Source organism: Panulirus ornatus, chromosome 13 (genome assembly GCF_036320965.1).
Source record: "Panulirus ornatus isolate Po-2019 chromosome 13, ASM3632096v1, whole genome shotgun sequence".
Taxonomy (NCBI): Eukaryota; Metazoa; Arthropoda; class Malacostraca; order Decapoda; family Palinuridae; genus Panulirus; species Panulirus ornatus.
The window spans coordinates 11,204,088-11,230,233 of record NC_092236.1 but is presented as its reverse complement, the minus strand read 5'-3'; the positions used below and the strand labels follow the sequence as shown (position 1 = coordinate 11,230,233).

At 38.4% G+C, this 26,146-nt stretch overlaps 1 protein-coding gene across 3 annotated transcripts; it reads right to left on the bottom strand.

Moving 5' to 3' along the window:
• Positions 1 to 82: 82 nt before the first annotated feature.
• On the bottom strand, positions 83 to 25,054 carry DCTN6-p27 (dynactin subunit 6). Of its 3 annotated transcripts, none has more exons than XM_071668615.1 (5): positions 25,032 to 25,054; positions 14,452 to 14,622; positions 11,817 to 11,944; positions 8,276 to 8,418; positions 83 to 1,631 (listed from the first exon to the last, which is right to left on the bottom strand). In XM_071668615.1, the coding sequence occupies exons 1-5, from the start codon at positions 25,037 to 25,039 to the stop codon at positions 1,545 to 1,547; spliced, it is 537 nt and encodes a 178-aa protein (XP_071524716.1). In that variant the 5' UTR covers positions 25,040 to 25,054; the 3' UTR covers positions 83 to 1,544. The 3 variants fall into 3 exon arrangements, with proteins under 3 accessions (XP_071524716.1, XP_071524715.1, XP_071524717.1); XM_071668614.1 differs by lacking the exon at positions 25,032 to 25,054 and adding an exon at positions 15,223 to 15,284; XM_071668616.1 differs by lacking the exon at positions 25,032 to 25,054 and adding an exon at positions 14,991 to 15,013.
• Between the last annotated feature and the right edge of the window lie 1,092 nt (positions 25,055 to 26,146).

The following is a 26,146-nucleotide window of genomic DNA, read 5'->3' as shown; positions in this document are numbered from 1 at the left end:
CTCCCCAGTCCCTGGGGATAGGGGATTCTTAGCACTGATGATACATTATATAGTTAACAATTTTAAGAATTAAATAAAAGAATTTGATTAGCTAATATTTAGTTTATAAAGACATTTGTAGCATAATTAATCAACTACATTTTGAGTTATGTTCTCTGCACTCATATATATATTCTCATACATGCGGTTGAAGAGGGAATGACACCAAATGAAAAGCCCCAATTAATAAAATAGCTATAGATGACGTATATTACCTAACTTTCCTGAAAAGAACCACTCAGCCTGACAAAAGATACCAGTAAAGAGTCATGACCTTAACTGCAAATATATTACACAAATAATATAAAGGACAGAAAATAAGAGTGACAAATACAATGGAATAGATATGACAAGAAAAATTATAGGGGATTTCACAAAATTTGTAATTTGTGAAATACAAAGTCAGGGGATATCTTAGCTGCTAAAAATTTCATTTGTGCCTTTGCAAAACTTGTGGAATGAAACAGAAAATAAATGTTTTGAAAAAAAAAAATGCACTTAGTCACTGCACAATAAGCATATATCCACATCAAATTAATTCAATAAAGCATCCAGTATTGCATACATTTAAAATGAAATATAGGAATGATTGTATCTATGCTAATCTCTGTACACCATTCTTCCTACTTATGAAATGCAGTACAATCCTAAATCATGTTAATGTATGAACAATATCTGATATATTACCAGCACTACTTGAAGCAAAGATAAATAGTGTTGTTAGACTCTTCTGTCTAATCATTGAATAACTGTTAGACAACTTGTTTCATAAGTCGAAATATTGGGATCCTACAATAACAATAAAGCAATTAAGAAATACTTTCCAAGGAAAATATGTAATCACTGTTCTCTAACGTGAATGTCTAAGTAATAATTTTTTTATTGGGTACCAAAAATTAGGGTTCACATGCTTTTCAGATTATCTTCATATGCTGCAAATGGTAATATATTCCTACTTTTTCTCTGAAGCAAATCATATATATATATATATATATATATATATATATATATATATATATATATATATATATCTATATATATATATATATATATATATATATATATATATATATATATATATATATATATATAACGATACATAATATAAGATATGAGTCTAAATGCCTGAAGTTTCTTGTGAAAGATATGCATATTGGGATCCTACAATAACAATAAAGCAATTAAGAAATACTTTCCAAGGAAAATATGTAATCACTGTTCTCTAACGTGAATGTCTAAGTAATAATTTTTTTTATTGGGTACCAAAAATTAGGGTTCACATCCTTTTCAGATTATCTTCATATGCTGCAAATGGTAATATATTCCTACTTTTTCTCTGAAGCAAATCATATATATATATATATATATATATATATATATATAACGATACATAATATAAGATATGAGTCTAAATGCCTGAAGTTTCTTGTGAAAGATATGCATATTTTCACATCCTTTGGATTATACATTGAAGCTCTGAAATATATAATATATGAATGACTAGATTAAGTTACCACTTTTTTCTTTGGTTTAATGAGATGATGGTAGTTTGGTAAAATCTTGGTCAGAAAGTCCAGCTGTAGTCCATGTGGCTAGAAAAAAAAATAAGATAGCTGAGAACCACTATCAGTACTATGAGTAAGTATTCTAATATTTTTTTTACATATATATTTGCCATTACCTATGTTAGTGAGGTAGTACCAGGAGAAATGGCCTCATTCACCCACATCCACTCTAACTGTCATGTTTATTGCAATAAAACCAGGCCCCACAGACCTTTCCCTGTTTTCTCCAGGCTCTTTCATATGGCATGGTTTGGCCAACTAACAGCACGTCTTCTAATAATTATTTCATTCTTGATTGCCATTTCCCACCTTGCTAGCTGTCATGTGCATTGCAACTAAACCACAGCTCCCTTTCCAAAACAAAGTCCCACAGATCTCTCCATGGTTTATGCCAGCTGCTTCACCTTTCATAAAATGTCTAATAATAACATATGGCTTACACAGTCAATAAAAGTTATGTTAATTAAAAAAGTATGTATAAATGTGTATTCCTTCAAAATTTCAGCAGGAAACAGTCATATAATTTATATTTCATAGCCCTCTGCCAGTGGCCTGTTAAGGGTGAGGCACTAAAGGCTTAGAAGTGGCACTGGAGTTCTTTAACTATGGAGACTTTGATGCCATGGCCACACCTTTGAGGGAGTTCTAACTGGAACAGGCATCAGAGATATAGATAGATAAACAGATGGTGATTCTCCCTGAAGGTAAGTAAACCTTGATCATCCTTAATGTACTCCTATGAGAAAAGCAAAAGGAAGAAGTTTAAGTTTCTCTGCACATATTTTTCTAGCTACACTTATAGTCATAATTTGCATGAAATATTCTAAAAATTCTGTTATCCAAAAAGTCTAACAGTACCTGATTTCCTAACATTCTTCTTTCATTATTCTACTTTTCTCCATGTGTGTATTGGAATTCTCACTTAGTAAATCAAGCTTCACCTTCTCTCATTATCTTCGACCCAAACTTCCTAATCATGGATGGGGATAGTTTTGCCTCTGCAGGTACTCTAATTTATTCTCAGATAATACTCATAACTCACAATATGCAGAACATTCTAAGTAATATGTATGTAATTACACAGCATGCCATGCAAATTATGTACTCTATATCTTTCTATCCAGCAATGGTCCACATATTTGGCAAGTCTAATTTTTCAAGAACTAAGAGAAGCAACTCATGGAAATATGCCCACCTCAACATTTCAAGCGCAAATGATTTAGGCATGTGGGAAGAATTCAAGACGGAGAGTCTACAAGGTAAGGTAAGTGTATGATAGTATGAGTAAAGGGGTTGGTGTGAGGGGAAGACCACCCATGACGGGAAGTATGACTAAAGGGGTTGGTATGAAGGGAAGGCTACCTGTGACATGGAGAAACAATGTGGAAGAATAATGGAGGGAGAAAAATGGGGGAAGAATGCATTCAATGGTATACGCAAGGGAGGCATGCAAGGATTGGGATAAGTGGACAATTTTGCCTTGGCCACTCCTTTGATGGGAGTTCCCAGAGGAAACAGGCATCTGAGATACAGACAGCTAAACAGATATGTGTTAATACTATTAGCCTGAATTCTTTAATATAGGAAGCATCCCATGGAAACTTTTACACACGAGACCTTGCAATATGCAAAAGTAACATTTGGTTTCCTACTGAACTGCAGGTGTCCAATGCAGAATCTTGTTTATTGACTTTCATAAACAGTTAATAGATGTAACCATCTGACACCTTTACAGTATAGTAATATACTATGATGAAGATGTGTACTTTCATATTTTCAAAACTGATGCTACCAACTTAAAGTAAAAAATGCCTGCATGTTCTTGCCTGTGCAGTAACTTGGTAAACCAACTTGAAACATTTACAAATCTAGTGATACACATTTGCCCCTCCATTTTTCTCCTTTATTTCATGCTATACAGGTAGGTGGAAGTGCTTATCATATCTTTAATTTCTTAAGTACTGCAAATAACCAACTGAAACTTTCACCCATGGCAACATGAGGCAAGTATACACCACACTTATATTCGCATCTGGGAGAACATGAAGTCATACAGTTGTCTTGTTTTTAATCTCTCTCTCTCTCTCTCTCTCTCTCTCTTTAAGACTTTATCTTACCAACATGAGTTAATCATAGCATAGCTCCTTTATTTGATATACAAACCTTTTTAGCTGCCTTTGAATCATCTCTAGTGTGCAAGGAATACAGTGAATTGGAACAATGTGGTATACCAGGGTTGACGTGCTGTCACTGGATTGAACCAGGGCATGTGAAGCATTTGGGATAAACCATGGAAAGGTTTGTGGGGCCTGGATGTGGATTAGGAAGCTGTGGGTTTGGTGCACTGCACATGACAGCTAGAGCCAGAGTGTGAACAAATGTGGCCTTTTTTTTTTGTTTGTTTTCCTGGTACTACCTCGTTGAAGTGAGGGGTAGTGATAGTTTCCTGTGGGGCAGGGTAGCAACAGGAATGGATGAAGGCAAGCAAGTATGAATATGTACATGTGTTATATGTGTGTGTGTGTATGTATATATATGTTGATAGGTATATGTATGTATATGTGCATATATTGGTGTTTATGTATATTAATGATCCCTGGGGATAGGGGATTAAGAATACTTCCCACGTATTCCCTGCGTGTCGTAGAAGGCGACTAAAAAGGGAGGGAGCGTGGGGCTGGAAATCCTCCCCTCTTGTTTTTTTTTTATTTTCCAAAAGGAGGAACAGAGGGGGGCCAGGTGAGGATATCCCACAAAGGCCCAGACCTCTGTTCTTAATGCTACCTCGCTAATGCGGGAAATGGTGAATAGTTAAAAAAAAAGAAAAAAAAAAATGTATATTAATGTGTATGAGTGGATAGGCCAGTCTTCGTCTATTTCCTGCCGCTATCTCACGGACGCAGGAAACAGGGATTATGTAGATGAGTGGATGGGCTTGCGGGAAATAGCAATCAAGTATAATAAATATGAATATATTTTATTCATTTATTTATATTTTATTATACTTGATCACAGTTTCCTGCATCAGCAAGGTAGCACCAGACAAAGAATGGCCCATCCACTCATCTGCACATATATACATAAATGCTCTTTATTTTTACTATTTATTTTGCTTTGTCGCTGTCTCCCGCATTTGCGAGGTAGCGCAAGGAAACAGACGAAAGAAATGGCCCAACCCACCCCCATACACATGTATATACACACACGTCCACACACGCAAATATACATACCTATACATCTCAATGTACACATATATATACACACACAGACACATACATATATACCCATGCACACAATTCACACTGTCTGCCCTTATTCATTCCCATCGCCACCTCGCCACACATGGAATACCATCCCCCTCCCCCCTCATGTGTGCGGGGTAGCGCTAGGAAAAGACAACAAAGGCCTCATTCGTTCACACTCAGTCTCTAGCTGTCATGCAATAATGCACCGAAACCACAGCTCCCTTTCCACATCCAGGCCCCACACAGCTTTCCATGGTTTACCCCAGACGCTTCACATGCCCTGATTCAATCCACTGACAGCAGGTCAACCCTGGTATACCACATCGATCCAATTCACTCTATTCCTTGCCCGCCTTTCACCCTCCTGCATGTTCAGGCCCCGATCACTCAAAATCTTTTTCACTCCATCTTTCCACCTCCAACTTGGTCTCCCACTTCTCGTTCCCTCCACCTCCAACACATATATCCTCTTGGTTAATCTTTCCTCACTCATTCTCTCCATGTGCCCAAACCATTTCAAAACACCCTCTTCTGCTCTCTCAACCACGCTCTTTTTATTTCCACATATCTCTCTTACCCTTACATTACTTACTCGATCAAACCATTTCACACCACACATTGTCCTCAAACATCTCATTTCCAGCACATCCACCCTCCTGCGCACAACTCTATCCATAGCCCACGCCTCGCAACCATACAACATTGTTGGAACCACTATTCCTTCAAACATACCCATTTTTGCTTTCCGAGATAATGTTCTCGACTTCCACACATTCTTCAAGGCTCCCAGGATTTTCGCCCCCTCCCCCACCCTATGATTCACTTCCGCTTCCATGGTTCCATCCGCTGCCAGATCCACTCCCAGATATCTGAAACACTTTACTTCCTCCAGTTTTTCTCCATTCAAACTTACCTCCCAATTGACTTGACCCTCAACCCTACTGTACCTAATAACCTTGCTCTTATTCACATTTACTCTTAACTTTCTTCTTTCACACACTTTACCAAACTCAGTCACCAGCTTCTGCAGTTTCTCACATGAATCAGCCACCAGCGCTGTATCATCAGCGAACAACAACTGACTCACTTCCCAAGCTCTCTCATCCACAACAGACTTCATTCTTGCCCCTCTTTCCAAAACTCTTGCATTCACCTCTTACACGCACATATACATATCAACATATACAAATATACATACACATGCACACACATATACATATTCATGCTTGCTTTCATCCATTCCTGGTTCTACCTTGCCCCACACGAAACAGCATTCACTACTTCCTACATCAGCAAGGTAGTGTCAAGAACAGATGGCTGAGCCTTAGAGGAAAAAATCCTCACTTGGCCCCCTTCTCTGTTCCTTCTTTTGGAAAAGTAACACGGAACAGGAGGGGAGGATTTCTAGACCCCCGCTCCCACCCCTTTTAGTTGCTTTCTACAACACAGGGAATACTTGGGCAATATTCTTTCTCCCCTATCCCCATATGTACATGTACAGGATGTAAATCTGAATGGAGGTAGTGAAGTGTTTTAGATATCTGAGAGTGGACTTCGCAGCAAATGGAACCATAGAAGCAGAAGTGAGGGGAGGGGGTGAAGGTACTGGGAGCAATGAAGAAAGCGTGGGAAGAAAGAACATTATCTTAGAGCAAAAATGGGTATGTTTGAGAGAATACTAGTTCCAACAATATTACAGCAAAAATGGGTATGTTTGAAAGAATACTAGTTCCAACAAAATTATATGGTTGTGAGGCATATCTTCTCAAGTGCAGTGATCAAACTGGCAGTGTAATCTCTAATTTGGGTCTATTATGTCATGATGGCAATTATGGACAATGATCAGTGTGCTGCATGGTTGACTTTTAGTATGTCTTTAAAGTTACTTTAATGCACAAATTCATATAAATTGCTTCCTACAAAATGACAATTCTGGCCTAGGATAATAGTGTAATAAGGTATTACTGTCCTTGATGGAAGCATGTGCTCTCCCACCACAAGTTTGATTCTTTGCACATTGCATGCCCTAATTGATTGGCCATAAGTGGGAACCCGAATAAAGAATGAGGTGCTCGGGCTACTTGGAAGCCTTAGTAACCTGCTAGTGATGACAGTAGGTGCCTGTGTGCTTTTTCTATGGACTCATTGTATCTGTGGTACTCACTGCTGAACCCATGCCACCCTTACTCAGAAGTGACCAATCCAGTGAATAATGTGTTTCATAGAGTGTAAAGGAAAAAACAATGGTTTTGACAGTTTTGTGACACTTATTTACAAAAAAGAAATGTAAGTGAATGTAACCTATGTACAGGGCATGGGCCAGTCCAGATGTTTTTTTCTTAAACTAGGAACACTTAGTCTTATTTCTTGAAAAAAACTAAAACGTTTAAATTGTGTGCACTTGCTCATATATATGAGGGAAAAAGTTATATATATTTTTTGCACTGGGGCAGGCTAAAATAACTGATTGCAACAATGAGGGTTAATTTCTGGTACCTATTAGGACTGAAGGTGAAGCAACAGGTGACAATATTCATACACATATGCAATAATTGGGGTACATTATATTAAGGTGTCCCATTCTTTTAAGGAAGAAATAAATGGCATCAGCAAAGTAAAATAAAGCCATAGTTTTGTCTCTGATACTGATTTGTAATGATGTATCTGCAGTATATAAGTACTTTTGATTCAGACCTTGTGTCACAATTAATAGTTCAGCCAGGAGTATTTGCAAAAGCTGTAACTTGCAATGAATAACACATTATTGAAACACTAACAGTATTACTTATCTCTGGTGACAGAAAAAGTATTACTCATTTATTCCTTGCATGTTGCAGATGGCAACTAAAGTAGATGGGAATGGAGGGCTAGAAATCTCCTAATCCTGTATTATTATTTTCTAAATGAATATACCAATATCTGCAGTATCCAAAAGGTTTTCACATACAAATTTTTATTTCAAAGAACAGAATTTCAATGTTACCTGTATCCATAAAAACTTATATTTTTGTGCACTGCTGAATCTGAAAAGGCCTCCTTGCAGGTTACAAACCAAGTTCTGGAAAGTGCTAATATCTTTTATACTACCTTGAGGTACTGCATCCTTGAAACAAAGCTGTTCATATCTTACATAAGGTCAAAGCTAGAATATGCCTCTCAAATTGGAACTCTGTACCTAAATAAGCACAAAGGGCTAACAGAGATTAAGGAATGGATGAAAGCAACAAAGATGGTACTAGATTTGACTCATTTGGTAGAGAAGATTGAGGAGTAACCTGATCACTAGCTTTCTTTAAGATCTGAAAAAAGAGTGATGACAGACAGTAAAAACTATGAGCAGTGAAAGAATTGAAGGTAAAACTTATTTCTATGATTAATTAAATATTAAGATGTCTTCTAAAAACACTGTAAGGAATATGTACTTACTGCTGGCTTCTCAGACTGAGTTCTGCGATGAAGTTCATCCCCATATATAACTGTGTTTTCCAGTAAAACTTGTGGACATGTTAAGGAACACAATGAACCCACAACACAGCCACAAGTCAGTTCCACTCCTGGGCCCACATGACCTGTAAAATACTTACTTTGACAAAAGATGTATTATGACTAAGAATGGCAGTCTGTTTTGCAATTTTGTATAAGCTCTGGATTGTTTCTAGAGATTCACTCGAAGTGAGCTTTAATTTTAATGCACAGTTCTTGAGTAAGAAAATATATGAATTATGAGAAGGATTTTCTATTTAAAGAAACATATCCTTGAATGTGGCTTCCCACACTTGCCAACCTACCTCTGTAACACTGAATTTTGGTGTGAAAGGTACATAATATTTCTAATATTCATGTTGTTTACCACACTAATGCTGTCTTTCTGAATCAAATAAGAGCATAGGAGAAAGCACTTACCTAGCACTGAACCAGGCCAACCCTTAGTTAATTCCTTAACTTTCAATGATTTTGTTACTTTTGATTGGTAATCAATTTATCCATAAAGGAGATTCTTTTTTGCAATGGACTTTCTGGACCATGCCCACCGTTTGGGGGTTAAGGAGCATCACAGCAATCATCCACTTTTAAGATGTTCAAACAATAAGGAAGCAATAATGCATGAAATAAACCATCCAGTAATGGATGCTATATATTTCAAGGCTGCCTTCTGAAGTAGCAGAATTCCAGATTTATAAGATTTGTCCAGTGCACTGGAGTTCTAGTATGAAAGTCATGCCTTCTTTATCAATTTAGATGATGTAAGCACCAGTTTTCAAGAACTCCAAGTTGGATTACCTGGACAAGCATAAGGTTATTCTAGGCCCCATAGCTGTTGTAAATGCTTGTTTGTACAGAGAGAAAAACGATATTATTTCAACTAACTAATCCTAAATCTGCTGTCAGTGAGAACCAAATTAGAACAACTTAGCGCTAAGATTAAAATGGTGCTCTGTTTTACTCTGCAGTTGCTTCTGGGTCTATGAGGAAAATTTTCCACGTACCTCAACAATGTTCCATTTCACAATGCTAAACCAGAGGTGGTCTTGTACTGTTGCCTCAAGTTAGGACGTGTGGGGATAAAATACAGTTGGAATTTTCAGGCAAAGAGGAACATGGTGAAAAATGAAAAATTTATCAGTCATGAAAGATTTTTTTGTGACAAATGCAAATGATTTGAAATCACTGACAGCAAGTATTATATTCTTTTGGTATTTCTAGTCAGCTTCAGAAAGATACCACTTAATTTTTTGTTGGGCAATATATTAGTGGTCCGAATGTCAAGTTAGCTAGTCTCACTGAGCATAAAGACATCATATTTGCTCAAAAAGTGGAGCACTATAATGGCTTCCTCTGCATCAGATACCACTTAATTTTTTGTTGGCCAATATATTAGTGGTCCGAACGTCAAGTTAGCTAGTCTCACTGAGCATAAAGACATCATATTTGCTCAAAAAGTGGAACACTATAATGGCTTCCTCTGCATCAGTAGTGTGGCTGTTTTCTTTAGCTGGGTTTGTTAATCCAACAAGGAGAAGAAGACTGTCTGAAACACTATTCAAGAGCCTAGTACTAATGAAGATAGATATGTCGATTGTCATTTGCCCAACCATTTGTAACATGGTTATATACAGCTGCCTGTTCCAAGTGTTATGCAATACATAAATACCAGTAGTTTCGTTATGCAGTAGTTATTAAAGATACCACATTAGGGGTTAAAGGATAAATATGTTGTTCTATGCAACTTATTCAGTCAGCTATAATCCTGTAATGTAAACAAGTCCTATAGCAAAGGTGTAAGTTAAGAGGTTCAATCATAATGTACTTGGAAATGTATTTAACTGCATTATAAATTTTCTATTTTTTTTTTTCTTAAAATGCTGAGACAGCACAAGCAGCAGAGATCCTAATCAAGGCCATCCCATTAAGGCTAGTGGCTATTCGGGTGAGAAACTGCAGAAGCTGAGAGTATATGTGAATAAGAGCAAGGTTATTAGGTACAGTAGGGTTGAGGGACAAGTCAACTGGGAGGTAAGTTTGAATGGAGAAAAACTGGAGGAAGCCAAGTGTTTTAGAGATTTGGGAGTAGATCTGGCAGCGGATGGAACCATGGAAGTGGAAGTGAATCATAGGCTGGGGCAGGGGGCGAAAGTTTTGAGAGCACTGAAAAATAAGTGGAAGTCGAGAATGTTATCTTGGAAAGCAAAAATGGGTGTGTTTGAAGGAACAGTGGTTCCAACAATGTTATGTGGTTGCGAGGCATGGGCTATAGATAGAGTTATGTGGAGGAGGGTGGATGTGCTGGAAATGAGATGTTTGAGGACAATATGTGGTGTGAGGTGGTTTGATCGAGTAAGAGAGATGTGTGGTAATAAAAAGAGTGTGGTTGAGAGAGCAGAAGAGGGTGTTTTGAAATGGTTTGGTCACAAGGAGAGAATGAGTGAGGAAAGATTGACAAAGAGGATATATGTGTCAGAGGTGGAGGGAACGAGGAGAAGTGGAAGACCAAATTGGAGGTGGAAAGATGGAGTGAAAAAGAGTTTAAGTGATCGGGGCCTGAACATGCAGAAGGGTGAAAGGCGTCCAAGGAATAGAGTGAATTGGAATGATGTGGTATACCGGGGTCGACATGCTGTCAATGGATTGAACCAGGGCATGTGAAGCGTCTGGGGTAAACCATGGAAAGTTTTGTGGGGCCTGGATGTGGAAAGGGAGCTGTGGTTTCGATGCATTATACATGACAGCTAGAGACTGAGTGTGAACGAATGGGGCCTTTGTTGTCTTTTCCTAGCGCTACCTCGCACACATGAGGGGGGAGGGGGATGGTATTCCATGTGTGGCGAGGTGGCGATGGGAATGAATAAAGGCAGAGAGTGTGAATTGTGTGCATGGGTATATATGTATGTGTCTGTGTGTATATATACGTGTACATTGAGATGTATACGTATGTATATGTGCGTGTGTGGACGCATATGTATATACATGTGTATGTGGGTGGGTTGGGCCATTCTTTCGTCTGTTTCCTTGCACTAACTCGCTAACACGGGAGACAGCAACAAAGTACAATATATATATATATATAAAACCATACCTGAGTCAGGTAACCATTTTATTAACCAAACCCTCAGGGTGGATGAACAGCTGGGTTGCCTGTGGACTGACTGCTATTACCAGGATTCAAACCTATGCACTCGACCCTGGGCAGCCATCATGGTTAGGAACACTAACCAAACCATTTAGTATGCCAGAGATTATATACTCAATTTTAATCTTTACCCATATTCAGTGTTCAAATTCTAAAAGTCTGTTGCCAACAAACAGACAGGTGAATACATATATAAGAAAATACACATATTTGTACCTTCACCCTTTGCAAATCCTAATCACTTATAGAGTATAACATTCCTGACAGAAACATTAAACACAGATCCAATACAAAAGGTAAATACAAATAAATACAGTAATAATGAATAGCATAACTCACTCTTTGCCTCAAGCACATTGTTATCGCCAATTTTTGAAGCCTGACAATAACTGTCGACTTCAAAGACATTGTTGTTACCAATAACCATTGCTGGAAGCTCATCTCCAGGCTCTGTACCCTCTGGCAATCTGGAAGTTGTACCATTATGAGAAAAGAAAAAAAATCCTTTAATACCTATTGTTAAGTGCATAAAATAAAATAAAAATCCAGCCAGTGTTATACATTACTTGCATACAGTTCATTACTGAAAATCTGGTCATGGATGAGCACATTTCTTACGTAGATTATCACTATCTTGATTTTAATAATGAATGCATTAAATAAGATGGATGACTAAATAATAAACTACCTCATTCACATCATATTATTATATTTGATCGCTGTTTCCCATATCCAAATTAGTGCCAGGAAACAGATGAAGAACAGCCCATCCATTTGTATGAACATATACATAAACACCCATACTTACACATACATATATATATATATATACACACATATACATATTCATACTTGCTTTCCTTCATCCATTCCTGGTGCTTCTCAGCCCCACAGGAAACACAATCGCTACCCAGTGCTTCAGCGAGGTAGCACCAAGAAAACATAAAAAAGGCCACATTCGTTCACACTCAGTCTTTAGCTGTCATGGGTAGTGCACCAAAACCACAGCTCCCTATCCACATCCATGCCCCACAGACGTTTCTATGGTTTACCCCTGACATTTCACATTCCCTGGTTCCGTCCACTGACAGCATGTTAACCCTGGTACACCATGTCATTCCAATTCATTCTATTCCTTGCATGCCTCTCATCCTCCCGTATGTTCAGACCCTGATTACTCAAAATTTTTTTCACTCCATCCTTCCACCTCTTTTTGTTTCCTCCACCTCTGACACATATATCCTCTTTGTCAACCTTTTCTCACTCATTCTGTCTATATGTCTGAACCATTTCAATACACCCTCTTCTGCTCTCTCACCTACTCTTTTTATTCCCACATATCTCTCTTACCCTCTCATTACCAATGGAAGAATTTTTACCTGGCTTAAGACTGGCAAGAATAAGTGATATCTTGTTGGCAAGAATAAGGTATATCTTTTAACTACTTGGAAGTACATAAGTTAAACAAATCCAAAATCAATTCTACAGAGGCTTCAGGAGGATGTTTTAACGTATCAATATCTATTTCATCCTACCTTGGATCACTGTAAACCTCCAGAAACTGGAATGGTCTCTCTTCATCTAATTTGAAGCACCTTATTATAACTGTTGAAACTAGACACCAAGTTTTCAGCAGGGATATTAGGCTACACATAAGAGTTACTTATTTTGACACTGATTACTACAGTAAGGCAAAAGAGTGGGAAAATACTTTCCAACCGACTTCTTTATTCTCTTCCAAACATTTTTAGGTCTGATATTAGAAATATTACCATTCACATACTGAACTGTAAAAGAAAAAGTATATTGTGGCATAAATTTGAATAGCTTTCAAATATGTAGATAAGGAAATATACAGCAAACTGTTCACATCATACACTAGACAAAAATTAGAAAATGTATCATGTTTGGTCACCACTCTTAAGAAATAATAGCAAAGATCTAAAGGAGGGCAACACAGATGGTAATTACAAGAATTATGAAAGCCGAGTTATAGTGGGGGGTTAGAGACCATGAATGTGTCTACCATGGAAGAGAAATGGGCAGGTTGTGACTTAATCACAGCCTCTTTTTTTTTTTTTTTTTTTTTTTTTTTTTTTTTACCATTCTGATGACAGTAAATTGTTCTTTGAAAGATGCAAAAATATGACCAGAGGCCATAACAACCTCCTAGAAAAGATTTAAGAAGGTACTTTTATTGGTATAAGATTAGTTGATAAATTGAATAAACTTAGCTGTGAAATTGTTCATGTTGAGAGCATAAAGATAAAAATAAGTTGTATGGGTGAAGAGAATGTTAGACATAAGGTCCAATGAGCTTAGAATTTATCTGCCATACCATACAAATAGAAAATAACAAATTCATAAATGATGACAATGTCCTATACCCACTTTTGTAGTGGTGAGATATAAAGGCTCATTTTATGCTGGTAGACATTATTCTTTCTTTTCCATGAAGAAAATTCAGTAAATACCCAATTAAAGGATAAACTACCTGCATCAGAAATATCGAATGATCTTGCACTTATGATGGTCAAGTCACAGCCACCACCTCGTACTTAAAACAGTATCACATCATGGCTACTTAGTGAGTTAGACTGAAATTCTGCAATGTCTTGCTACTCATTTAAAATAATTTCTGGTAGTCATTAGAATATTTTCATTGTGCATGGTACATATGAAAAAATCTTATAAATAGCTATTACCTCAAAATGCCACAATGCTTAATATATCAGTTAAATTACCATTCTCCAAAGGATGTATTATCCCATTTTTAATAAATTCAAGTATTGAAAGATTAATTGTAATCTTGAAAAATGTCATTGCTTAGTAGTGCATCACTTCAGGTATTCTCCTTTCCTGAATGAGTTAGAATGGAGTGAGAATATATTTTAAACCACAACAAATTATTCAAGGAAACCATACTGGCAAAATCAGACCATGAAAATGAATATTCTTTGTTTTTACTTCTTACCTGTTGATAATTTGGGCTTGTTCTTCTATCAGGTTGCCTTCCCCAATAATGATGGGTCCAGCTTCAGCAATAATACGGGCTTTGGGGTGAATTACTGTACGTGCCCCAATGGTAATATCACCATAATAATCAGCCTCAAAGCACACTACAGCCCCAGGTGTTACTTTTACACTGAAAGAATGACACAAATCAATAGCAATTCGCCTATACAGAATATTTAAGGATGTAATCATTTTGCCTGTAAATCAGACCTGTTGGTCAAAGAAAATTGGTCATATTTGTGTTTGGTGTCTCTTCAATGTAATCTATATTACCATCATCCACATCTCGAACCGTCAATGTAATCTATAATTATCATCCACATCTCGAACCGACCGCATTGTGAGTTCATTTGAATCACCTAAATACCACACTAGCACTGCAAAACAAATCTCGGTCCAGAACTAATAACGAATCAGATAAACTAGACTTTTACCTAATATTCTACATATCAAAAGTACCGTATGTACGAATCTCGATATAATAAAATCTTTATTTACCAAGTCATGCCAATAGATCCAGTAATAAAGTGAAAATACAGAACTTCACGGCATTATACCGCTTATCCACTAGTGCATGTCGAATCACAAAAATCACATATGGTTCTTTACCTACACAGGCCGCGTCAAGCCAGACGTGAAATGCCTATAAGTGTTATATTTCTTGACAGTGTTGTTAAGTTATACAGTAATGGGTCTATCTATACATGAAAAATATAAGAGACAATATTACTTGCAAATCGCAGGGTCTAGTTGTTTGTTGACCGACATCTTGGTAAATTATATCCAGGTTGTATAGAAATAAAAAATCAAATGATTTGTATTTGAGTCATAAAAAAATGAAACTAAGCTAATAGAATACAGTAAAATATCTTATTCTATTATACATTTATTCATAATTACCTATATACCTTTTTTTAACTTATCTTTTTTTGTTTACAATATACGGATGTAAAGGCGTTTCATTGTAAACAAGGGAGGAAGTTTTCATTACAAGGGTCAATAAATCTTTATTCTTATTTGATATAATACTTCGGTCGACTTGGAATGCATTTTGCCTAGAAAAAAATCCAAGTATTTTGATTATGGTCATCATTTTTCAAATAGTAAATTATTTGTCATTGCACTTAAACTGGACATTAAGGCTCATCTGCGTCAAAGGTAGTTAGTTCTTGACAATTCAATTTAACAGAGGATTGAGTGTTGATAGTATCCCACATCCACAGCAAAATTACGACATGCAAGAAAGCGGTCAAATATTACATTATGATGCATATTATGTAATGAATAACATATGATTCATCTTTTTTTCCTCAAAATATCAAACTACATACATAACCGAAGGCGACCTGAGATAGAATGATTCCAGCAACAGGATTTCAATGAATATTAAAAAGAGAGAAATAAAACAACTTTGTAGAGAAGCAGTCAGGAGTAGTCTGAAAAAAATCATTTATGAAAGCGTGGCCGAGAGAACATGACAGTGCCGCTGAACAAGTTATATTGAGTGATGAATGCCACAAATAGCAACAATTGTACAGATTCAAAAATAATAAACGCAGTGGTTGTCAACACATATTCAAAATATGACTATCACATTTGGTACGGAGGGAAAAGCACCACGAGCTGGAACTGTACAGAATTTAAAAATCTAGTGTACTGTTAAAATAGAATTACATTAGATAATACAAAATTTAAATATCCGGAATCTGATAATAGAAAAACAAAACACTTAAGAAACATGAACAACATATGAATGAAAATATTGCTCAAAAACTGCAAAAAAAAAAAAACACGAAAGACAACTTATATCACACAAAATGTTAGAAAATTAGACAATATCTGAATGATTGATTGATTGACAAAAGATTTTCAAAAACATAGCTGAAAACGCATCAAGCATCTCTGAATAGTTACACAAGGAGAACGAGAATGCACAAAAATTATTCGATTATTCTGGGTGAAATCACTATGGAGCACCAAGTTTGTGTAAAATCATACAATAATTGCTTCACGCAAAGGTATAGAGCTGGAAAAGATTACTGTGTGTAATACCAAATGTTCTTATACAAAATGGAGTAAAATTATGTTCATACCATATGCAATTCAAAATCAACTGAAAGTCCATATTCTTCCACAATAATGTCCAAGAGTAAGAGTTCAAAGTTTCCTTAAAAGAAAGTGAATTGATTTATTACTTATTTACTCAAAATTAGTTTCAGCAGTCGCTGTTTTTTTTCTAAGTATAACTAAAGTTGCTCAAACTGAACATGTGATTCTGAGGTGTGTACAGTTTAGTGCACTGACTTCAGTGAAGGAATTTGACGAATGGAGAGTGGCAATACCATTTAAATTTGATAAACACAATTCTCTTTTAACTAAACAAATCTTTTCTTCAACTGGTAAGTGCTTTTACTTGAGGTGAGCACATGTTGGCAATTTAAGCACTGTTCTCATTAGTTTGTCATGCCACAATTGTACTGTATTTTACTTATGTAAACAATGTACCACGCTGATAAATGCTGTGAAATGGCATTGAAGCATGTCCGTTGTAAGAATTTTCGTTTTCCCTGTATAGAAATTTTGTTCTTCAGTCCCTTGAATCGTATTTCTAGAGTTGACTGTAATGAAATATTGCTCCATGGTATTTTACTGTTTTAGCCTGGCTGAATGAGTTTTTGCTTTGAGACTATTAGTTTACTCATACCTAGTTGCTGCAATATTATTATTATCCAACTAGTCACTGATATTCCCAGACTCAGCACCCACAACAACCTATTTTCTATTAGTTACATCATGTCAGTATTTATGTACATCTCTTTCCAGTATCTGTGATTTAATTTTGAAGTCTGAGACACTTATGATTACCAACTTCTGTTTTACTGCATTCTTTGTACAGTGGAATTAATTTCACATATTAAAGTTTGTGGGGGTACTGTGATTTGTGGGATTTAAATATTGATATGTTGTGGTAGGAGAAATTTGCTCAGTAGCGTTGTTCATAAGTCTAGCCGGAAGATTAGATAGACCTGTAAACTTAAATTTGTCGAGGTGGCCTAGTACCTTATGGACTTTGAACACTCACTCTAGAGAAAACAAAGTTACATCTAATAGGTGTAAGGAACAACTGATTTATGTGGATCTTAAGCTAAGCTATAACATACAATATTTTTTGCAGTTAAGTGTGAAGCACATGCACATGTGAATATACCTGACTAAATATATATAATGAATTTACACTCGAAGGGAAAGGGGTTACTTTATCTTCGACGAAGCATAGTAGAAGGGGAGGAATTAGTTGGGTGGAATGTAACGTTACACTATCGCTTCCTTTTGCTCTTCATAAAAAAGCATGCTATGTGATTGACTTACCGTAAAGGAATTAGCTTGTCTGTAGACATTCAGTACCTTCTCGCAGGCATGGACACTGAAGGTCAGTTCATTTACAGTGAATTTTTGCGCTTTCCTTATTTCATTGATTTGGTATGGTTACTGCAATGGCATTCTGTTATACAAGGGATGTATTCAAAAGTTGCATGTAAGGCAAGGATGCTTATTGATGACATCGATTTTCTCCAACAACTGTGACACTTGTATCCGAGGAAGGTTTTGGCTGGGGCGCTAAGCACACGTTCACCGGCGTTTATCTGAAAGCCGTAGTTCTAGCTAGAGCCGCGTCAGGATATGACAAAGATCCTCAGGGTCTTCCTCGGGAGTGCCTTACAAGGATATCGTTAAGGTAAGCGTTGAGGGAAAGGAGTAGGTCAACGAATCGCTAGAACACTGGGTCGCTCTTCATAGGCCAAGGGCTTGCGTCCCAACTCGGACAGGCCGAAGGTCGTGTTGACAGCGGCCGGGGAATATGTTGGACGCACCGCCACATGTATATTCCAGAAGCTCGTAGGTCTATGGGGGTTGTGGGTGTTATCCTGGAGGTGCAAAACCTTATGGTGATCTGGCCAAACGTTTTTGTACTAAAAGGCAGGGAAATAGCCTCAGGGATGCCAGTTGCCCGTGGACGTCATGGGGAGCATGTGGGGAGGTAAGGCCCAGCAATTGTCGGAAGAACGGGTGATGCCCATCTTCAATATCGTGTTGAACTTGTCCTTGAAAGGTTCCAACCGTTACGGAGTTTCATTAAAAAAAAAAGCGTACGTCCAGATATGGTTCTCATATCATAGCTCCCCTTTCTATACCAGAGGCACAGGCCCACGGTGACATGGCTAAGACTTTGAATACGAGAAGCTGTTGAAGTTATTAAGATTTGATAAGGAATAAACTTCAAGAGTACCAAACGATATGTATTCTAAAGAATGGAATTTTGACATTTGTTCCTAACAGATCAAGTTAAATCGAAAACAGATCAAGTTAAATCGAATTATGTTGGCTATCATTTTCAAGTTGAAGCTTGAGGACCTTATCATGTTCAGTTGTCGGATTGTAGTGCTTAGGGGTATGTGTTCCTGGGTTATGCCATCGTGCTTATGGTCATATATTCGTGCTCAAGGGTCATGCTGTCGTGATCATAGGTCATACTGTCGTGATCAAGGGTCATACTGTCGTTCGATGTATGGGTCTGCCCTTCCCAGCTTTTAGGATCCTGTAGCGAGTCATGTCTTCCCTCCTCACCACCACTTTTACTTGGAAAAGGTCAAGGGCAAGCTGAGAGTGGCGTACTGTTGACATTCCATTTTAAAATACTCATTTTGGTCTTGATTATCTGCCTGGCAGACACGACACCAGATGTGGGAATGGAAGATATATCACCAGGCGTGGGTGTGCTATTGTACCAAGGTGTGGGCGTGGCAGACTTCATAAGTTCTGGATGAGGTATAAATGACAGCAGGTATGTACATGGGAAGGACGTTTATTTAATAGTGACTTGATGGTCTATTAACTGGATAACAAAGCGTGGGAGATGTCAGCATATAAAGGCGTGGTAGTATGGGTGTATGAAATGGCAGCAGCCGTGGTTAACTAACTTTGGATGCGGATGCGACATGGATGCAAGTGTGAACGATACAAAGATCAGCAGACTCAGTATGGTAAGACAGCGGCAGTTATTTGGCAGATAACAGCGGGTGTGGGCGGGGCAAGTAGCAACAGGTGTGGGCGTGTCAGACGCACCGGATGTAGACGTGACAGTCTTCAGCAGGCATGGAAAGTTGCCTCTACTCTCCACACGTCTCAATAGACATTGTTTATTTTCAATATCTTTATCTATTTAAGAATGAGGTTGATAATGAATTAAGTACCGCTTTATGATAGCTTTAAAATTTCCTCCAAGATTCCAGGTTTTTATCATGCTTTTTAAAGGGAAACAAAAGGTGAACATTAGGTGTTTTACATACTAGGAGCTACAGATGTATATTTTGAAAAGAAAAGAAATTATCAAATTTTACGCTGCATAAGTTTTTGATCAAGAGCGGAAATGGAATCCACTAATTTTTAGTCCTGTCATGAGGAATAATAGCTATAATCAGTGTAACTAACAGATTCTTCATGCTAATAACTCTGTTTCCCGTTCAGATGGTACCTCCTAGTGTAATATGAGGATGGAGTAATTCCGTGAGGACATTCCATTTTATCACGCAATCGTCCTAAATTCGTTTATAGGATCATTGATGAGCAAAATGTCTGCGGCGCGAGCCCTCTAAAAGGCTCACGAGCCTCAGCGGGAAATATGCATGTAGGCGGAGTTCTTGAAAGTGGAAGATGGAAGGTGTACGGCTTCGCCGTAGTCCTATTATGTGAGATTAGTCACACAAAACCGCTGAAGCCTCAAGAATATGGACATTGGCATGGATCGTCATTCATAACATACAGATAAGAGGTGGGGGTGGGGGGAAGAGGCCAGACAGGTGACGTAGCGGAAGCCTAGACACCTCCCACCGCCTGCGGCTGACTTCACCTGGATGTGTAGAAAGCGGCAAGACTCAGATCCCCGTACCTGCCTTGTCTAAATAAACTTGCGAGGCGTATCTAGAGTCGTCTGTGTAGCTATTTTTGTTAAATCTGCCATTTTACTTCTCCTCAACTAGACTTCTTAAATATAGCGCAAGAAATTTCTCAGGGCAAAAATTGGATTTGATTATAAAAGGTACGTTTGGATCCGTCGTGCACGCGAACACTTGGCTCTCACGACGCTTCACGCTACAGTGACAAACACCCTCTCAGGAATCCGGAAGAGAGATAAACCCCTCAGCCTGGAATGTGTACGAGATGAAAGACGGGCTCTCACCCTGAGGGAGGCCGCTATGCAGCGTTTATCCACGGGGGAATGGCTGGAACAATTATCATAATGCTGAGGAAGAATATTAGTGTTGATGAACACACCAAGGTCAGGTACCGTAAATAAATAAGCAGGAAATTTTGTTACCGTTGAGAGACTAAAACTCTGAAGAAGTTGACCTCGGCTGTCAAACCGTGGTATTCAGTGTATATCAATTTATATATTTATGAGGCTGGACAAGGAGCCGGTAGAGGAACTGGTGATCAGACCAAAGGAAAAAAAAATCACCTATTCCACTCTGGGTATAAGATCACATGAGACAAGGAAATAATAGAATACGCGCATGTTACATTCTCAAAGGACACATGAAGGTCGGATGAAACGCAAGAGCCTAGCCAATAACCACGTCGGAGCTCTAGAGCCGGACCACCGTTGCACCTGAACACAATATTTATGTATTTTAGGCTGCTCACTCCATGAAGAAATGATTCAGTGATAATGACATGTAGTTCCAAAAATACTCATTTGCAAATGATTTTCTGTAAATAACGTCTTTTGACCTTTAACATGTTAAAAAGAAATGTTTTACAGTATGCCGAACGCAAAATGGGAACCAGCCATTGATGGCATTTTAACATCAATTTATGGCTAAACAATTTACATATGCCCATGAAGAAAATATTATCGAACACATTATTCCTGTTAGTATTGAGGATTCAGGGTACTACGACGTCAATTCGATGCTTTGTTGGTTGATTTCGATGTATCGACCAGTTGGTCAGTCTCCTGACCTCTCGATTGGGGATTTAATTCTTCCTTTTCTTTTTCAAATTCCGTTGTCTATCCATCTGGGTCTATAACCATTACACACAAGGATTAAAACAGTATGCGGACTTCTTAGCCTTACGGGTATGGATTGATAAGAAACATCGATTAGTTTTTACTTTTTACTATTTCATGATTTTTTCTAACTGGATTACATACTAGACAGCTAACCTACACAGCGAATTCACAGTATGTTAAATCTGCCAGCATGTGTGTGGACTTTAGTCCAAGAAAAGATGATATCCAGTACAAAATTGTGTTGCAGCTGGGAAGATACAGTGTAGTTAACATTAACATTGTTCTCTACACAAATACCTGGGTAGGGTCCCAAAGCTTATCCTGCCATGCCCTGTATATTGTGGTTAGGAGATCCCTTCTCTGTCCCAGCCTTGAAGTTTCTGCGATGTTTGATTTATATGTTTTCGCAAGGAAATGATATATTATATTTTTTCTTTTTCTTTTAAACTATTCGCCATTTCCCGCGTTAGCGAGGTAGCATTAAGAACAGAGGACTGGGCCTTTGAGGGAATACCCTCACCTGGCCCAATTCTCTGTTCCTTCTTTTGGTAAATTAAAAAAAAAAAAAAAAAAGAGAGGGGAGGATTTCCAGCCCCCCGCTCCCTCCCCTTTTAGTCGCCTTCTACGACACGCAGGGAATACGTGGGAAGTATTCTTAATCCCCTATCCCCAGGGATAAGTATATTATATATATATATATATATATATATATATATATATATATATATATATATATATATATATATATATTAGCAAAGAGTTAGTACGTCCAGGAACTCTGAAGAGGTGCTTAAAGAGCATAAGTGACGACTAACTTTACAGGTGATACACGCTGGTGCCCCAAACTTGCAGTACTGTACAGTATAGAGAGTATCAATAGCTTTTAAGATTCTTTAAAAGAAAGTTTCCTAATCAAGGTAATAACTACGTAATTTAGCTTTCCTTACCGCTCACTTACATTATCATCTCCTCCATCTTCTGTAATTGCTCGACCTAGATAGACGAAGCTTTCCGGAAAAATGAGCAGAACAGTCACTAACCTCAGCTTAACATGGGTGAACATAGACATGACTGCACATTCTCTGGACTGTTACAGATGATATGGTCAACTATATCCGTCTGACTGCAGCTGACCCGCCGTGTGAGAGAATCGCATAGGATTTAACGATAACATTAAAGAAGTGTAAGCATTATATGGATAGCTGTAAGGCGTTGTCACTCTGGCAGATCCCATGAGACGAATAACTCTAGGAAGGCTTATTACCTGATGGATCTGTTCATCACAGTGAAAAGTACGAAGTTTACGAAATATGTTGGTACACCTCCCGTCGGACATTTTGGACAACAGTTTCCAGAGATCTGTCATTCGTTGCAAGACTAAAGTACTTTGCACACGTTGTCTCGAGATAAATGTGCACTTGTCTCAAGACTGAAGTGCACATGTCTGAACTGTAACTTTGAAGAAGCCTAATTGCTGGTTCTCATTTAAGTAATATATAGCCTAAAAGATTATAAAAAAGTCATGACTTTGTAAAGTATTGAGGTAATAGCTACCGGTCTGTAATATTAGAATTTAGAGGATCTTTATCATTGTTCTTTGAATGATAAAATCACATTTAGTAAGGGCTTGGACTTGAACTACTGGATAGCGCAAAGTTATGCACATGTGTTCAGTTAAACCTGCGGGTTGGCTGGAGTATACGTAGGCACATCTGCAAGTAACATCCCTCACACCCACACATACAGGTTTTCCGTTGGAAGGTCATCCCAATAACTCATTAAAGGCTAAATAATAAACACTTCTGGAGTTTCCCGTGGCAGAATACCTCACCATCCTCATAAGTTCGTAGGGTGTACTAAGTAAAAGCAACATCCGCCTCTTCTGCAGCGTAGTCAGACCTCTACGGTAATGACTCATGCGCCACTGCTGGTCAGTTGAGATGCCAAGGCACGTGCCCTTGGCTGCTGGTTATGGGACTCTGGGCCGTTGAAGATGGTCGATCGCTATCAGTGTCAGTATTATGCTACATTTCTCTTTACTCTCGTTTTTGTTTTATATTGTAATATGATACATTTCCATCAAACCGTTCGGGATTGTTTTTGTAGTTTCTTTTGATTTATTTCATTCCATATGAGGATTATATCTATCAAGATTTATTCTCAGTGTGAACGAATATCTTCTCCCTCTTTTTCTCAGAAGATCCGTTCTCAGATTTGAGTTTTTAAAACACGAGTAACGGGTCACTGTTTTTTTTAGTTACTGTTAAAACAACTGTATAATAGGTGATATATTTTCTGATAATGTTAATGTACTGGTAGGTAATGTTATGTTTAACCTCGGGTGCATTCGAAAAGGGAAAAGAGAGTTAGGGGTATAGTGTGGCCGCACAGTGGAAGATCGTTGCTTAGACGCCCAACGCCCACCATTCTCATACTTTACACTTATCAAACGTTGCTATTTTCCATTTCTTCTGATTTTCCGTTTTTCCTTATGTCTGTTCAGCTAATCACTCTTACTCTAGCAGCCGAAGAAACTTTTTCGTCTACCCCCCCCCCCCCAAAAAAAAGAAAAGATCGAAAAAAAATCCTAATTCAGTTGTGAATACTTCCATAGTCTTTATTTTTTGTCCCTAATTGGATTATTCGTGGGTTATTCTCAAATGTAACCCGTGTTTATATGGAAGTCACAGCTTCACTGACACTTACGGTGTCAGTACTTCAAAACGAGTAAAAATATTTAACGCTGAAGACCAGCTACTTGTATTTTTTCAATCTGGGTCAATGAAATACGTAACGGGGAAAAAAAAAAAAAAATTCAACTCCGAGTGAAGAATTGGAACAAAGCCATCGAACGGTGTAGTCACATTTTCTTGAAATTCAGGAAGACAACAATTTCAATTTCGGTGATCACAAACAAGATTACTTCGCGACAACGGACACAAAACCACCCAGGATACTTGCGGGCGGAATCACCTCTTTGGATGTGTTTATGGGGTACCATAGTAAGTTCTTGCGAGTGTGCCTGACGCACCAAGGTACAGTGGTTTTTAACAGCATTCCTGATCACACACTTAGCCGCGGGTTTGAGGAACGCGAGGAATATGCTCGGATAGGCTGGGCGACCTCATCTCACAAAGGGTTCTCCTTAATTGGTAACGATCACCACGAGTAACTTGAATCACGATCAGAAAATTCCAAGGGTATTAAAGCCAAGTCACCGAAGTCTAAAGTTTTCATAAGCTGGCCATGATGGAAACAAGTGTTTTAAGTTATCGTGGCACACAAAGCAAAATATGGCTTCTGTATCATGTTTACATACGTGCGGTGAAAAACAACAGAAATGAAAAATAAAATCACCCAAATAATTTTCTTTATAAGGGTCATCTATCATTTCTATTGCCGTTGCTATCAACTTCATATATCTGTTATTATAACGGTTAGGATCAACATGAATTCTGTGGCCTTACCGCTTCATGGTGACGCGTTGTAGATGACGTCTTAGTCTCGCAGTGTAGGAAAACAGGTCCAGATGACGTCAAAGACCCTTGTGTCGGGGACGCAGTCCAGGTGATGTCACAAGCTTTACATCTAATATGACAGAAGTCAAGATGGTGTCACGGACTCTAGTCTCGGGTAACGGATCTGGAGAATGTCACAAACGTAGAGCAAAGGTGGCAAGTTCAGGTGATGTCAGATTTTGGTCTTGAGCGACAAGGCTCCACGTGATGTCACAAGGCTTTGATAACACAGGCCCGATCGACGTCAAAGATTCATTCTATGGTCGACGGAGATCCTGATGTCGTGACATCAGGAGGTGGGAGCAGAAGAGAAGCGGCGGTAGCAGGGTGGAAGGAGCCGTGCCTGCTGACTGGCTGGCAGGGTCGTGGACATCGTCGGCCTGGGAGGGAGGCCATACCACACCGCCCCCAAGAAGGTCAGGTGCCGCCTGTGCTTGCTAAACCGCCCCGGTGTGCCTGCTGCGCCCGCGCCTCAGAGCCTGTGTTTATGGAGGCGAGTGCTTGGGCCGTGTGCTGGCAAAGGACAGGATGATGTATGTTATGCTGACTGCTGGGGTCGTGTGCTTGCCAAGGATTGTATGTGATGGTGTGTGTTAGACACTGCCTGTGATGGTGTCTGAAGGGAAAGATGGATAAGTGAGTAATGGTGACTGTGTTGAGAGCATGACTGCCGGGACTGTATTCCTAGTATAGTGAATGCTGGAGCTGCTATCCTGTAGGTGTGAGTAATGAAGGTGTGCCTGTGTAGCCAGTGTTGAAGCTGTTTGCTTGTATGGGCTGAGTGTTGGAGCTGTTTGTTTGTGTGGGCTGAGTGTTAGGACTGTTTGTTTGTGCGGGCTGTTTGTATTTTTGTTACCTAGGCCCATATGTGACAGGTTACCGGGATGTCTTGACTCATGCATGATTGAATTAAGGTCCTATTTGTGTGCCCCTACATAAGGAATCTGCTCCGTGTGGGTTACCATAGAGCAGAGCTGGAGAGATGTGGTGAGGTGGATAGAAGGTAGTTAAGTGTATTAGTGATACTTTTGGTGTGTTAAAGGTGAAGGCTGTGTGCTGGGGGT

What these genes read in the sequence shown, in the direction of transcription:
- DCTN6-p27 (XM_071668614.1), bottom strand. Translation starts at nt 15,260, where the DNA reads ATGTCGGTCAACAAACAACTAGACCCTGCGATTTGCAA. An exon ending in CTAGACCCTGCGATTTGCAA is followed by an intron (nt 14,623 to 15,222) that starts GTAATATTGTCT and finishes TCATTCTTTCAG; the next exon opens with TGTAAAAGTAACACCTGGGG. An exon ending in CAATGTGCTTGAGGCAAAGA is followed by an intron (nt 8,419 to 11,816) that starts GTGAGTTATGCT and finishes AGTATTTTACAG; the next exon opens with GTCATGTGGGCCCAGGAGTG.